The sequence below is a fragment of the Trametes versicolor genome, assembly GCF_000271585.1.
Source record: "Trametes versicolor FP-101664 SS1 unplaced genomic scaffold TRAVEscaffold_6, whole genome shotgun sequence".
Lineage (NCBI taxonomy): Eukaryota > Fungi > Basidiomycota > Agaricomycetes > Polyporales > Polyporaceae > Trametes > Trametes versicolor.
Genome location: NW_007360326.1, coordinates 2563600 through 2578418, shown reverse-complemented (window position 1 = coordinate 2578418; position 14819 = coordinate 2563600). Strand labels below are relative to the sequence as shown.

General features: G+C 57.5%; 8 protein-coding genes across 8 annotated transcripts; 1 reads left to right on the top strand and 7 right to left on the bottom strand.

Moving 5' to 3' along the window:
- Window positions 1-1033: 1033 nt before the first annotated feature.
- TRAVEDRAFT_48078 (uncharacterized protein) lies at window positions 1034-2887 on the bottom strand (the record flags this gene model as incomplete). Its single annotated transcript, XM_008040255.1, has 8 exons — window positions 1034-1205; window positions 1256-1299; window positions 1367-1591; window positions 1650-1788; window positions 1839-2035; window positions 2091-2214; window positions 2273-2434; window positions 2529-2887. 8 exons carry the CDS (start codon window positions 2885-2887, stop codon window positions 1034-1036), a joined length of 1422 nt encoding a protein of 473 aa, XP_008038446.1.
- Window positions 2888-3144: 257 nt separating this feature from the next.
- TRAVEDRAFT_20783 (uncharacterized protein) lies at window positions 3145-7670 on the top strand (the record flags this gene model as incomplete). Its single annotated transcript, XM_008039946.1, has 10 exons — window positions 3145-3339; window positions 3391-4548; window positions 4619-4845; window positions 4895-5144; window positions 5253-5386; window positions 5424-5529; window positions 5587-5982; window positions 6032-6404; window positions 6499-7051; window positions 7112-7670. 10 exons carry the CDS (start codon window positions 3145-3147, stop codon window positions 7668-7670), a joined length of 3951 nt encoding a protein of 1316 aa, XP_008038137.1.
- A 226-nt stretch (window positions 7671-7896) lies between these two features.
- Window positions 7897-9064, bottom strand: TRAVEDRAFT_48076 (uncharacterized protein; the record flags this gene model as incomplete). Its single annotated transcript, XM_008040254.1, has 5 exons — window positions 7897-7947; window positions 8005-8226; window positions 8276-8359; window positions 8415-8887; window positions 8944-9064. 5 exons carry the CDS (start codon window positions 9062-9064, stop codon window positions 7897-7899), a joined length of 951 nt encoding a protein of 316 aa, XP_008038445.1.
- A 116-nt stretch (window positions 9065-9180) lies between these two features.
- Window positions 9181-10071, bottom strand: TRAVEDRAFT_48075 (uncharacterized protein; the record flags this gene model as incomplete). The annotated part of the gene is made up of 3 exons (XM_008040253.1): window positions 9181-9270; window positions 9341-9646; window positions 9721-10071. 3 exons carry the CDS (start codon window positions 10069-10071, stop codon window positions 9181-9183), a joined length of 747 nt encoding a protein of 248 aa, XP_008038444.1.
- A 708-nt stretch (window positions 10072-10779) lies between these two features.
- TRAVEDRAFT_100843 (HAT dimerization) lies at window positions 10780-11116 on the bottom strand (the record flags this gene model as incomplete). Its single annotated transcript, XM_008040804.1, has 2 exons — window positions 10780-10922; window positions 10984-11116. Coding segments are annotated over 2 exons (276 nt in total), but the record flags the coding sequence as incomplete, so codon positions are not given.
- A 528-nt stretch (window positions 11117-11644) lies between these two features.
- TRAVEDRAFT_104594 (uncharacterized protein) lies at window positions 11645-12245 on the bottom strand (the record flags this gene model as incomplete). The annotated part of the gene is made up of 2 exons (XM_008040803.1): window positions 11645-11857; window positions 11976-12245. Coding segments are annotated over 2 exons (483 nt in total), but the record flags the coding sequence as incomplete, so codon positions are not given.
- Window positions 12246-12537: 292 nt separating this feature from the next.
- On the bottom strand, window positions 12538-12696 carry TRAVEDRAFT_104073 (uncharacterized protein; the record flags this gene model as incomplete). Its single annotated transcript, XM_008040802.1, has 1 exon — window positions 12538-12696. A coding segment is annotated over one exon (159 nt), but the record flags the coding sequence as incomplete, so codon positions are not given.
- A 45-nt stretch (window positions 12697-12741) lies between these two features.
- TRAVEDRAFT_123132 (uncharacterized protein) lies at window positions 12742-13562 on the bottom strand (the record flags this gene model as incomplete). Its single annotated transcript, XM_008040801.1, has 3 exons — window positions 12742-12957; window positions 13017-13144; window positions 13214-13562. Coding segments are annotated over 3 exons (693 nt in total), but the record flags the coding sequence as incomplete, so codon positions are not given.
- Between the last annotated feature and the right edge of the window lie 1257 nt (window positions 13563-14819).

The following is a 14819-nucleotide window of genomic DNA, read 5'->3' as shown; positions in this document are numbered from 1 at the left end:
TTATTACATATTATCGCGCGGGAGGTACTCGTAACCGTGAGTGATAGACGGGTCATGGTGTCCCTTTTTGCGTACATTAGTCTTGGGCATCGTGTACCCAGACTCCTTGTACTCGACCTCATTTACCCATGCCTGAGTTTTACGCATACGTACCTTCGCGTTGCGCACATCAGCAAACCACCCGCTGATATTACAGGGCCCTATAGGGTCCTATAATGTTCATATTTGCCTGTAATACCGGGACAATAAGGCAGCGTATTACTTCCAGAAAGCCATTTATTACCACATTCCAGAATTCATTGTAATAAGACCCATGCCCTATAGTATCCCGCCCAATCGAGTGAACGTATAGAGGGCATGACGGGAGTTACAGGGTAAAGAGCGCACTAGTAGGAGCGAGCGCCGTTACGGCGCTCGCCTCGGGTTGCTCCGCTTGCTGCTCGCCCGCTAAAATGGCAGTATAAGAAATTCATTCCGGCTTGGGTACGTATACATGCAGTCAAGTACGGGACATGGGCAGAGCCACTTGCGACCATGTGCGACACATTGGGGGGGGATGGGGAACGGGCGCGCGATCACGCGTGAGACATCAGGATTGACCAGGCGCACCCGCGCCCACGCGCAGGACATCGAGACGTACAAGGCGCGCCCATGCCCGCGTGCGAGACATCGAGACAGAGAAGGCACGCCTGCGCTCGCGCGCGCGCGATCGGTATGAGTGAGGCATGCGGCGCGAGATGGAGCTTGAAAACCGGCGGGGCACACGAGGAGGCGGGCAGACAGCGGAGTGGCCCTAGTATCAGATATAGTAGCACAGACCCGAAACGAGAGCAGCTGTGGCATGTAGATGGTGGGCAAGGCCGGGGGACAACGGGCGAGAGCATGTTGGCAGGGAACAAGAGGGGCACAGACTAGCGAGCGGCAGCTTCCGTGGGCATGGGTTGGGCATGAGACGCGAAACTGTAGGAGGGACATTGTGAACCTGCTGTGCAAGCGATCGTGAGAGTAGACTTACCTGAGGTGAGGCATTCACCTAGTCGTCGTCGTTGGGTTGACGCCGTGCGCCGTCCTTGCTCGAACCCTCTTGAAAGTCGTCGGCAACAGGCTTGCGCATGTGGGGGTCCTCGTACTCCGAATCATCGCCTTCGAGGTCGATGAGGTCACCCGCACAGTCGCCATTCTCATCGACATTGCCGTAGACCTGCCTGTAGATAGAGTTAGTGTCTGCAGGTCAAGGGGTAGAGCATACACTCACAGCCTCCACCACTTGAGCGTGTTGTCAGCCCAGATCGGGTACATCTTGAAGACCCGCATGAGAGATCAGACGAACACGGGGCCACTCCACTTCCCATCGCCGTCTGCCCACATAGTGCACGAGCTCAGTGCGGATCGCATCTATGACCGCCATATTGTTAAAAGGTGCAGCGGAAAGGGATGAAGGACGCACGAGGACAGCGACGTAGATGATCGACTCCGGAGTTACGTCGCTGAGTTTGTACTTCCGCGCTAACGATGGCTTGCCTTTGAATGTTGCATAGAGCTCGACCTGTCGGTGTGCACTTGAACGGCCTGTGTATACGTGTTTGTAGCACTGTGGGGCAAATGGTGCATGTCAGGATAGGGAGGGCGCAAAGGAAGGTTCAACAGACCATGACTAGCAGGAGACTCCGGAGGAGCCCGGCCTTCATGTGCCCGACCTCGTACAGATCTTCATCATACAAGAATAATGGCCAATCCTTGGTGACAATGGGCAATGTCGTGTCTCCATTGACAACACGGAGACGGTATCTGTGAGAATTTGATGTCAGCACAGGTCATACTACTAGTAGAACACGTACATTTTGGGGTCCTTGTCATACAGGTCTATCTTGGATATAGGAAATAGCAGGCATGCTGTGTGTGGGTGCTTGAATCCCCGCGCGGTCTTGGCTGAGAGTTTGGCCATGACACCCTTGGGTGGGTTAGAATACTCGATCACGCTGTCTCGTAGGCGGGCTAGATCTTCGCTGCGGGTGCGCGTCGCAACTGCGTCCATCTAATATGGGTGCAAGACGTGAGAAGATCAGATGAATGCAGAATGAAATGCTCACGTATGTGAGAAGTTTTCCTACTTCGTCAGGATGCTCCTGGAAGTAATCCTCGCATTCAACGAGGGCAGGCTGCATAGCCTGCAATGTTTCCCAGGCATCTACGAGCTGACATTCTCGAGAATACCTATTAAAAGCTACTCAGTAACGGGTATGGCTCATCGGGACACGGTGCGCCGACTTACTTAACTCCCGGTTGGAGCTTGGCCATCTGCTCGGGGGAGGCAGCGATCTCGGCACCAAGCGTGAATGCCGATTCGATCGACACATGCTTGCCCAAGGCACGGCGTATCATATGTATGTCCTGGTAATAGTCTTCGTACCCTTTGTCGATCCGTTGTTGCTTCCTATATGCGGCTGTTAGTGACTGTATGCTATCATAGAGAGGGCACTTGCGTATCGGTTATGTCTAGCAGAGGCAGTAGCCTGAGCAGGAAGCACTCAACGTCATCTGGGAGTTCCTCGACAGGATGCTGACCCGGGACCTCGGCGTCTTCGTCAACAGCATCTTCGACGCGTGGACACTTCGATGGCGGTGCTACTGGCTCAGGCGAGGAAGAAGGCTCGGGAACTTCCCTGCGTTTGCCCTTCGCTGCTGCCGTGGGTGGAGGAGTAACGGGTGTCTGTGCAGGCTTGCGCGCAGGCACAGACTGGGGCGGAGGCTTGCGCGCTCCGGCTACGGCGGACTTGGCATGCGTTCGGCTAGATCCCGGTGCAGTGCTCGGGATGTTAGCGTGCGTTGCAGTACGCACATTGGGAGGGACGGAGAGCTTGGTAACCCAGCCTGCGTGCAGACCCATGATGAGAGCAGATGATGGGGAGAGAGAGAGATGCGAGAGAGCGATTTTTTTTGGCGTGCAGAGGTAAGGGAGCGATCACGTGACGAACGCAGTACCGCGCTCGCGCACAGCGCGTCACTCTCTTCCATTTTGGGCGACTGTGTCCTGCCATTCTGGGTGATCACGTCCTTCCCGTCTCTTTGCCTGCATCCTCTCTACCGCCTCCTCCACGCTCTCGCTTTCTTCAGCAGACTTATAGCCTGTGGTACTACTTCATTATGCCCAGAAATCCCTGCACGACATGCCCCAAGACTTTCAACACGGCATACGGTCTTGGCAGACATGCCAAAGCATGCGCTGGACGCATCCCTGTTATTCAGCAAAGCCTCAACAAGCGCAAGGCGGTACGAGAGGAGGCCGAGGATGACAGGAAGCGAGCACGCCTGTGGGAAGGTTATGTGCCCGAGCCAGAGGTACGCCAGGGAAAACCACACTTATAGGATAGCATATACTCATATTTTCAGATCGAAATCGCTGTTGTCGAGCCCCCAAGCCCGCCTGCACGACGCAGTGGACGCTCTGGGCGGGGAATTAAGGTGCCCTCCAAGTGGAAGGACTATCTTCCATCAAGCAAACGGGCCTTGCCCTCGCAGTTCGCAGACACCATCCCCCGCGACCCATCTCCCCCACCTCCAGCTTCCCCCGCACACTCTGCCACGCCGTCTCTGCCTGACAACGACGCTCCAGGTGCCGCCGCAGGCCCCCCAGCGGAAGAGATACACAATACACCGGCGGATGGGTTCGGTATATTCCGCAGTTACCGTTCCATTCCCCAGGTGAATCCCTGTCAAGGCACGACCTTAGATGAAGTATCCAACATAGCCGCGGATGCTCCATCGCGCGGCGAACTACCAAAGTCCATTCGCTGGCTTGACCGCTCTGAGGAGGACACGAACGAGCACCCGTGGGGCCCCTGCGACAACGAGACATCCTTCTCTCTTGCGGAGTGGTTCAACAACGCATCAAATGGCAAGTCTTTGGACGACTTCGATGCTCTCCTCAAGGTCATCAAGTCAGACTCATTCAAGCTCGAGGACGTCAAGCCGCTGACTGCCCGGGGTTTGATGAAGAAGTTGGATGACTACACAGCAACTTCGGGGATCTTCTTGGCGCGCGACAGTTGGCGCAACGCTTCAATCGACATCCCACTCCCCAAACCTGGCACAAAGTATGCATCCGAAGCCGATGCCCCACGCTTCAAGGTTCATGGTCTGCATTTCCGTAAGCTACTCGAAGTGCTGGTCGGTGAGGTCCAGGATCGCCGCTTCACAAGTAAGCGAAACTGGATCCCTTTCGAGACCTACTGGCTGCCGCCTGCCGATCCTGACGCAGCCCCTGGTACGCCACGCGTCCCGCCAATCCGCGTCTTCTCAGACACGTTCGACACCAACAAAATGAACCGGCTCGAAGCGGAGCTCAAGCGGCGCCCACGGAATCCCGACGATCCGCCAGACCTGGAGTATGGAATCCTGCCCGTCTGCATCTGGTCAGATGCGACATGCCTTGCAACCTTCGGATCAGCATCGCTATGGCCAATATATGTCTACGTTGCAAACATCAACAAGTACATCCGCGGCAAGCCGACCGAGTTCGTCGCCCAGCACTTGGCGTACCTGCCATCGGTAAGCTGTCCCCGCACCCCCTTGCCATGTGAACATGGCAAATTTAATACTTATGCTCATTCTACGATAGCTCCCCGACGCCCTACAGGACTTCTATCGGGCGCATTACAAGCAGGTGCCGTCAGCTGAAACTTTGCGCTGGTGCAAGTGCGAGCTGATGCAGCAGATCTGGCTGCAGCTCCTCGACACTGACTTCATGGAAGCCTACGAACATGGCATTGTTCTGGAGTGTGGCGACGGAGTCCTCCGTCGCTTGTTCCCGCGCTTGCTCACCTATTCCGCCGACTACCCTGAGAAGTACATAATTTACATGGCCGTCTACACAATGCTGACTTGACCTGTGCAGAGTGCTACTTACCGCCATCAAAAACCTTGGAAAATGCCCGTGTCCGCGCTGTCTCGTTACTAAGGACAAGGTATCGCAAGCCGGAACGAAACCAGACCTCGCCCGGCGTCGCATACTCAAGCGAGTCGACGATGCACCCTTGCGGACTTCCGTGCAGAAAACACGCGAGTGGCTGTTCACGAAGGGATATAAAGTCTCGAGCCAACGGCTCAAACGCGTGCTCGATAGCAAGTTGCTCACCCCGATGCAGGTACGTGCATTAGTGTGCTATATGCGCCTGCCTTTCTCTACTAACTTCTCACAGAGCGCCTTTTCCGTCCGTCTCTCTGAGGTTGATCCCAACTTCAACTTTTATCAGATGTTTGCACCCGACCTGATGCACGAGTTCGACCTCGGCGTCTGGAAAGGGATTTTCACTCATCTCATGCGGCTCCTCGAAGCACAAGGGCCGAATGCCGTGCAGGAATTTGACCGACGGCAAGTGCATTTCAAGTCTCCTGATGTTGCAGCTTATCAAAATGTAATACAGCATGCGACAAATGCCTACGTTCGGGCGAGACAAGATACGACGCTTTTGGCACAACGTCTCCCGCCAGAACAAGCTCACCGCCCGAGATTATGAAGATTTTCTCATGGTACGTCCTGATCGCCAACCATCGTGCTCCTAATCACTGAATTTCCCCCTTGCCAAGACGGCAATGCCAGCGTTCGAAGGACTACTTCCGCTCCGCGATAATGAAACAATCACCAACTTGCTGTTTGAGCTTGTCAACTGGTATTCCCTCGCGAAGCTTCGCCTTCACACGCAAGTCACAGTCGACATATTCCGCGTGGCCACCAAACACATGTACGCGGCGGTACGGCACTTCGCGCGCACGACCTGCGAGGGTCACGTCATGCATGAGCTTGCGAAGGAGGCGGATGTGCGTGCTCGTCGACAGGGTGCACGGCCTGGGAAAAAGGCTGGCAGTACCCAACCTTGCATCGTCAAGTTTGGCACCTGGAAGACCTACAAGTATCACGTTCTCGGGGACTGCCCCGACTATGTAGAGTCTGCCGGGCCCCTCGAGACCACATCGACGAAAATGGTTCGCTCTCTACGTTGTTCGACAATGTGTCACTAACCTGGGTGTTTAGGGAGAACTCGAACACCACCACACAAAGCGGGTGTATGCGCGCACCAACAAGCACGGTTTTGCCGTCCAAATCGCGAAGCACCAGCGCCGCCAAGCCGTGCTACGACGCATACGCGAGCGAGTCACAGCCGCAGCAAATGCCGCAGACGCAGCGACAACCGGCTCGACATCTTCCAAACGCGCATGGCAAAGCCTTTCCAAGAGACGCCGCGCTGCACGCCGTCCCAAAGAAGACCTCACGGTCTGTGGCGAAACCGATTTCAAGAGGGCGAGCGACCCTGCTGCTCGCTATGAAATGGGTGAATCCAACGGCGAGCGGATCAACTTTTACAACTGGGCCGCAAAGAACGACAACGACCCAGCTTTGCAGGCATGTAGATGATCCCTAAGACTATGCTTATACTAATCTCCATGTCCAGGACTACATACCCCAACTGCACGCACACCTATTACGGCGCATTTTCGAAGACCCCACCCTTCCCTTCTCCCTCAAGCTGCTCGCGAACCTCACTGTCAATGGCGATGTTCTCTATCAACATCGCGTCATTCAGTTCAACTACACCACCTACGACATGCGGCACGACCAGGACTCTGTCAACCCGCGCACACATGCGGACGTCATGCTGCTTGCGCGCGATTGCGCGGAAGGGGCCCATCCGTACTGGTACGCACAGGTCATTGGAATCCTGCATCTGTACGTACGCTACACGGGGCCTGGAGTTCACTCGCGATGGAAGACATGGCAGCGTCTCGAGATGCCCTGGGTGCACTGGTACGAGTTCGACACTACCTACGCGTCCGGATTTCAAGCACGTCGTATCCCACGCCTACACTTCGTGGATGCACACAACAAGGACGCCGTTGCCTTCGACTTCGTTGATCCTGCGGACGTCCTCCGCGGCGCCTACATCATCCCCTCATTTGACGGCGGCCTCACGACCGAGAGCCTCAATTATGCCGGGTCGGTTGGGCGTCACGAAAGCCATCCGGACGAAGATTACCGGTATTACTTTGTCGGCATGTAAGTCAATACGGTCTCGCGCTATGATTTGTGCTCGTGTTGACGCTCTACTATTCACAGCCATGTTGATCGTGATATGTACATGCGCTACCTGGGCGACGGAGTCGGCCACCGCAGCATCGGCGTGATGGTCAAGGAGTCCCTCGGCGCATCTGCGCGTGTCAGGCAAAAGCGCGCGCCCCGCTGCAACGCAGAGTCCGCAGCAGGCAGCGATTTGGACGCCGAAGGCCCTCAGGCCGAGCTCCCTTCGGGCTCCTCCTCCGACAGTGGCGATGACAACCTGCCCTGGAGGGCGGAAGACGGCGCGCGCGAAGGAGACGATGACGACGCGGCCGAGGCGGACCCGGCGAGTGCGCAGCCATCAGATGCCGAGGACGCGATGGACGTGCGGTCTGGCGGCGCGAATTCGGCGGCTGGTAGCGACGCGGAGGGCGGGGACGGGTCAGAGGAAGACGAGGAAGAGGATGTGGCAGACGAGGACGGTTGGATGTTCGATGCCGGTGCGGGCTCGGATGGGTATGATTCTACTGGACCCGCGGGAAGCAATGAAGACGGCGAGTACGGGGATGAGGACGAGGACTCCGATTCTGACCTAGAGTACGAGTACAGCAGGTCATAATAACTTTGCAGCACGGCGCTCGTGTGTCATCATGGTGTGTTTGTCTGGGGCTGCTGTGCTTGATGTCCCACTGATTCTTTTCTCGAGCGGCTGATATTATATGGAATTGTAGTGCCATAGCAGCTGACTGTAATGTTTCGGCCAACAAGGCAGGCCATTGTCGCCTCCCACCCCATATAGCAGACTATTACAGGCGCTTATATTAACCGCCCGATATGACTAAGTATTACAGGGAGTTACAACGTTTGCCAACCACTATAATGCAGTTGGTGTTCTGCTGATGCACGGTTTGTAAATTGACATTCTTGCAAAGTGATCGGAGGAGATGGCGCACGCGGTCTAGGAACGTGGTGACGTCGTCGAGGCTGATCGCCTCCATGTCCGGCATATCTCGCTTGTCAAGTTTGCAGACCCAGCGGATCGTTCCGCGCACTTCCTCCATGGCTCTGCGGAAGAACCGGTTGTCCAGATTGTTGGCCTGCTCATGAAGAATGGTGACTCCCTTTGTGAGGGAGTCCTCGAGCACATCGAGCTCGATGTCTTCTTCGTCATCAAGCTGAAAATATAATTAGTTCATAGGCCTAAGTTGAGTGTAACCGGCTTACATCAAAGCCGGCGCCACCTCCTGACTGCGAGCGCAGCATTCCATCCCGGCCAGTCGGCGGGGCCTTGTCCGGAGAAGAGGTGATCTGGGCACACTGTTAGCGAGTGATCACAACATAGTAAGCATGTACAGTAGCACACCGGAGAGAACGCTCGCCGGAAGCCCTCAGCCTCGGGGATATCTACATCGGAATCTTCAGGATCTTGAATCTCGATCTGGCGAGGATGTGCAACGATTGCCGAGCGCTTTTGTCGCATACGGCTGGTCCACTCGTGGTTTTGCATCGTTTCCGGAGCAGCAGGCATGATGCCGTCGACAGGGATGGTGTAGAAAGGAGGGATATGATAGCGTGTGACGGTAGGCCACCAGTCGGCGTGAGGGTGGCCAGCAGCATGCACCAGATGCTTGCAGAGCAGGTGCGTGTGATACTTCTGTGACCCGCAGTCGCATGTCCATTTGCGGACATCTGTCGAGTACTCGCCATGGATGGGAACCTTCTCGAGGCGCTCCCACGCCCGTTTGAAGCTCTCCTGGGTGTGAGACAAGCTGGCTGCCCGTGCCGCCTGTGTGTTCTCCAAAATCTCGCCAAGTGTGAGACGGTAGCATGTCAGCGCTAGGGAATGGCACGGGTCAACCCCCGGGTGCGGTCAACTCAACCCGCACCCGTACCCGCCAAGTACCCGCACCCGCGCACCCACGGGTGCGGGTATAGACGCCGGGTACCACGGGTACCACGGGTTCGGTACCCGTGACGGGTCACAGCAAGGTTTGAGCACAGGTCGTCCTGCATGCGCACTATCGAGCACTCTACGTACATCTATACACCACCTAGCCCACTAGTACATGCTTTAAACCCTTGCAATATCATTCTACACGCCCCCGGTACCATACAGGACCACCTGTACCCTAAGTCTCCAAATCTGCGTCCTCGGAATCCGACTCGCCATCCCAGGGATCAAACATCCCGAACAGATTGACACCGGGAGGATAGACATCCTAGGAACCCATTAGGTCAGTCACCGGTCTCCGATTGCACCTAAAAAAATCGCTGAAATAGCGTGCTTACAGGTATGCGGAAGCGCGCCCACTCGGCAAGGTTTTGTATGAGGTCCTCCCCAGGTGTCTGGAGGTAGCGTCCCATCGCGATTGACGTGCGCAAGCAGTCGCGCATCTCGTCCCACGCCCTGCAGTAGTCCGCATCGAGGGGCTTCTGGGCGAACCAGCGGTGCACGTAGGAAACGGTCATGACCGCGTCGCGCTGGTCTGCCGTGAGCGGCACCTCCTCAAACCGACTGATCGCGTCGTGAGCGGCCGCATACCACGCGTGGGGACTTAGGGCACGAGCCCGCGCGATAGTGGATGGGAAGGCCATCTGTGGGAGGGATGACCGAGCAAATAGTGAGTTCCACCCGCCCTCTCGCTGCTCACTAACAGATCTGTACATACCTTGATGCGCGGTATAGCCCTCCCCGCAACAGTACCCTCAATCATGAGGTACACATGCATCGCGTCGGGGGCAATGTCCAAGCTCGCCTCTTCGCAGTCAAGCTGGAGCTCGGCTCGCCCATCTCCGCCCATCGCCTCCTCCCCCTCCGATGTAGCGGTCGCATCGGCCGGCGCACCATCGTCATTTGCGCCATTCAATGGCCCGGTGCTGGCGGAGGTGTCGGTTGTGTTGCCAGAGGTCGGCGACGGCGGCAGGGCAAGCAGATCCTGCTGATCGAGGATCGGGCTCGCTGTCGAGGTGTCGCGTGCGGGGCGAGGTGCAGAGGCAGAAGACTGCGAAGTCATGGACATAGCGCGATGAGGAAAGACGAGGAGAGGTAGGGGGATGTAGGCGTGAGTGTTAGAGCTACAACGGCGACACTGTCCGCCATCGCGAGGGGTACGCCTTATCGCTGCTCGCGATTTTGATCACTAACCCATTTCGATACCCCCAGTAGATATCAAGCCTCATACGACGCAGAAGGGCCATCGGGGTACGTTTAGGACTACAATTCCACCCTGAATAAATATATTTAACTACTCGCAAGGTGTGCGCGGAAGTCCGTGTAGTGCACAGAAGCCGCGCGACGGTTGGGGCATGCACTGGGGCGCCGCATGTACGAGCAGCGCGTGAAGGTCCGCGAGAATGCGCGCATAGGGCCACGCACGAAGGGCCGTGCACGAAAGTGCACGAAGGGCCGCGCACGAAGGGCCGCGCACGAAGGGGCACGCACGAACGCGCGAACAAGCAGCGCGCGAACAGGAAGTGCGAGGTAGGAGGGGCAGGGGTTCGCGTTGGAGTGCGAGGAAGCAGGGGCGAGGTTCGCGTCGCAAGAGCAGCGCGCGAACGGGCGGTGCGAGCAAGGAGGCGCCATATTCATGTACATACCAGACGCGAGAAAATCAGAACATTGTACAGTACTACTTGAGCGAAGACAGATCAATCTTGTCCCAGCCCTCTTCCATCTCGAAGTCGGAGTCATCACCCTCTACATCATCCAACTGACCGGCCTTGCGCGCGTCCGACTGGTGAATGAAACCGGCGAGACTCCAGTTGCCTACGCACATCAGTGCGCGCGTGCTTTGAGGGCTGAGTCGGTTGCGGGTGTGCGGTAGAGCAAGGCGACCGCGGCTGAACGTTCGCTCGGGATCGACGGACGTAGCTATGGATGAAGTCAGTGAAGTTCTAGGCGTTGCAGCGGCTGGATCGGACACCGGACATACCTGGGATACTGAGGTAGTCCAGGGCCATTCGCGAGAGGTTGGGGAAGGACGCGCGTCGATCATTCCACCACTCGAGCGCGTCCTTCACACGTTCGGGGTCTGTACTTAGATACCTAGTGAGCTCATCGCTGACTTCATCGTCCGCGATGTCTTCATGCTCTAGAGCCTCGAAAATGTTCATATCCGGCTGCGAATGGGGTCCTGTGTTAGAGATAAATTGTATACGGGCATGCCAGCGACATACCTTCTCATTCACGGGTGCGTCTTCGGTGCTGCTTTCGTCCGAGCCGGAGTCGTGCCTCGCGCGCGGAATACGATTGGCGTACCGTTTATCATACTCCGTCCTAATGATGTTGCGCGCGTTCGTGATCCAGTCGTGCCTCCACTTCATCTTCTTGAAGTAGGAGAGCTTGTGGCGAGGGTGGAGAACTGCAGGTAGGGATATGAGTAAGTAGACACTAAGAGCTGCGAGCACCACAGCTCCGGCGTGCAGCGCACTGGCGCGGGACAAGAGAGATCCAAGGCAGCATACCATTGCGGACGACGCGCGCATTGTGGACGACGCGCGTCGCGCGCAACGATTCATGCGCTCGCGGCAGAGCAAACGCGCAGCGAGGACGTCCGCGCGTGGACAACAAGCCGAGCAAGAGAGCGAAAGGGACTTACTCATAGCAATGCGGTACGTAGTCGAGTCGTCGGTGAAGGAATAGTACTTGTTTAACGTGCGCTGGGCCAAGCCGGCAGATATGCGGAGGGCGGAGTCGAAGGCCTGCTCGTCGTGAGATGCTGTCGTCAGATGAGCGTCGATGTGGTCCATGGCGGGGATAACAGAGGCGAGGTTGGGCGTTTGCTTAGAAAAGAAGGTCGTAGCATCCTTGAAGACCTAGGAGTACAAGTACGAGTACGGTGAGGGTGCCAACGAGGGAGAGTAGGTGCGCGTCAGTACATGCCCTTTTCAGGAAACAAGGTTCAGAGGCGACGTGGCTACGAACCTTAAGCATGTTACGCAGCTGCCTCGCAATCTCCCACTCTCTCTCCGATACCTCAAAGCTGCGCAGCCCGTTACTCTTGTCGCTACACAGCTGGGTGAGGGCTTTCTGGTGCTTCAGGCAACTGTCCAGCATGTCAAATGTCGAATTCCACCGTGTCCGGACGTCTCGAGGGATCAACACGACCGGTTGCCCCAGCTCCGCCAAGAGCTCCTTCCACGTGGGCAACAGTTTTGTCGTCGAGTGCACGATTTTGAAGGTGAGCTTTCGGAGCTGCAGGTCGCGGAACCATTAGTGAGTGTACGTGTGTATCGCGAGGAGAACTCACCTTGGCCATTGTAAGCTTCACAGGAAGGACCTCACGCTCGAACTGCGCCCGCTCCTCGTCCGTAAGCTCTGCCATCCCATCGACCTCGTCGTCAGCATCGTCTGACTCGTCTTCTTCACCGTCGCCAGCGGCCATCTCTGCCTGGGTTGTGATCTCCTCGCTCTCCATCTCCTGCACGAGCTCCAACAGCTCCCGCTCATCTCCATCGGCCGTCGCAGGGTCGCGCTTGTCGCGAACATCAAAGTGCTTGATCAGCGACTTCGCAACCAGGTTCAGCACATGCGCGAAGCAGCGCACACGGTACAGGTCGCCGGGGAAGCCTGGCAGCAAGTCCATCAACTCCTCGACCATTGTATCGTTATTTGAAGCGTTGTCGCAAGTGATCCCCATCATCTGCGAGATCGACAACGGTGAGTACTGACTGCTTGTGTCGTATGGACATTATCTCACCTTCTCTGCGATGCCAAACTCTTTCAGCACCCCGGCGAACGCACTTGCCAAGTTCACACCGCTATGCGCCCACGCAACCTCGATGAAGTCGAGGAGCAGGCACACAGGCTTGCCATCGACCACAAAGTGGACCGTTATCGCCATGAATGCCCGGTGGTTCGGCGCCGACCACTCGTCCGATGCGAAGTGAAGGTCGCCTTCATACTCCTGAGACTACGGTAAGCATGCGATCGCTCTGTGAGAACATCGCTGATAGTGCTCTCTACCTGCAGAACCTTCGCGATGCGATTGCGCGTTCGCGCGAAGACGACCTTCAAATCGCGCGATACCGTCGATGGCGATGGCACGAAGTACCCGGGGCGGCCCGTCTTCAGCAACGACAGCAGCGCGCGATCTTTGACGATCTTGAATGGACGTAGGCTCTCAGCAACCCACCGGACGAACTCCGTGCGCGCCTCGACACGGGTATGGGCGCGATGGCTGTAAGTGACCGTGCCCGTCTTGCGCTCGAACGCCTCGGTGATTGACCCATCGCGCAGGAGTGATCCAACGATCTTATCGCGGACTTCATCAACGTTCTTCGCATTCTTGGCCTCGCGCACCGCGTCATGCCCCCAGCAGCGCTTCGCGTGGCGTTGCAAGTTGCTGGTGGACGCCTGGTCCTTCTTGTCGAGGAATCGGTTCACCGAGACGTCACAGCCGCGCGCCGCGCACCTGAAGGTTAGCGCACGGCGAGCTGTCGGGCCGACATATTCGATGGTGGGCTCATGATAGAACGCGTACATCGGTGAGTTCCACCTTTTCTTCAGCCGCTCTGTGACGAGCTCGTCAGTGGCATGCACCGACCATCATACTGACATCTACTCACCCAAAAGCGCCTCATCGTCCTCATCAGCGGCCTCTACCAGTATGTCGGCGTCAATGCCGGCATCGTTCGCGTCCTCGTCGTCCCCGCTTCCCTCAGAACTCGAGTTGTCGTCCACATGTATCGCTTTGTCACTAGTTGTACTGCGCGCACTTTTTTTGCTGGATGTATCGGCGGGCTTGCGCGCGCCGCGCGACTGTTGCGAGGTGCTGGTGCTTGTCGAAGCGGACGCGGCCTTCGCGGGTGCTGCTTTGTTTTTTTTCGCAGGCGGCGGCGGCGGGCTAGTACTTTTGCGCGCCCGCGATCGCTTGCTGGTGCTTGCCTTGGTCATGTAGTCACAAGTGCAGATGTTCGGGGATGTAGGCGGGTAGCTCACGAGCGAATAGAGCGGGAAATAAATTTAGATTGCCTGTCATTTAGACTCAGAGCGGGAGGCCCAAGAGAAACTGTGCAGCACTACCGTATCCGGCAATGATGTGGCTGAGAATTGTATGTCCGAAGCCCCAGCCTCCGCCCGCCCGTGGATGTGCTATGCCTTCCATATTTGGTAGCCGGGTGGCGGGTACGGCGCGGGTGCCCATATGTGGACCCGCACCCGTACCCGGGCGCCTAACCCGTGAAAACCCGTGAAAACCCGCCCACCCTTGCCATTCCCTAGTCCCACCCCACGTCAGGTAATCCGCGGGCTCCGCCGCACCGTCGGGCTCCGTCATGCGCAAGTCCCTCATCCTCTCCCGCGCTTCCTCCAGGGGGAGGACCCGCTTCGAGGACTTCGCGCGCTTCGGGACGGCAGTAGAGGACATGTCGAGCAGCAGAGAGGAGAGAGGGAGAGAGAGAGGCGAGTCGCCACCGACGCGCCACGTCGCCCCTTTATGCGAAGGCAGGCGGTAGGGTCGCGCGCGACGGTAATCACAACGCCGCTCGCGCGCGGCGACCGCGGGCGCACCTTACCACTACTGGCAGGAGACGCCTCGCGCGAACGGCGCGCGACGGCGCCTAGTAGCGGGAAGCGCGCGACCATCAGCTTCTCCCGCGGCGGCGTACCACCGGGCCCTGGCCGAAGCAACGGGCCGCGCGACGCCGCCCTTGGCTACCCCGCGGACGTTCCCGCATGTCACCCCGAGCGGGCGAGAGGACCGCCGCCGCCCCTGGACATCGCGGCACCAGGCCAATTAGGATCCGCGAGCGTTCCACACGCCGGCGG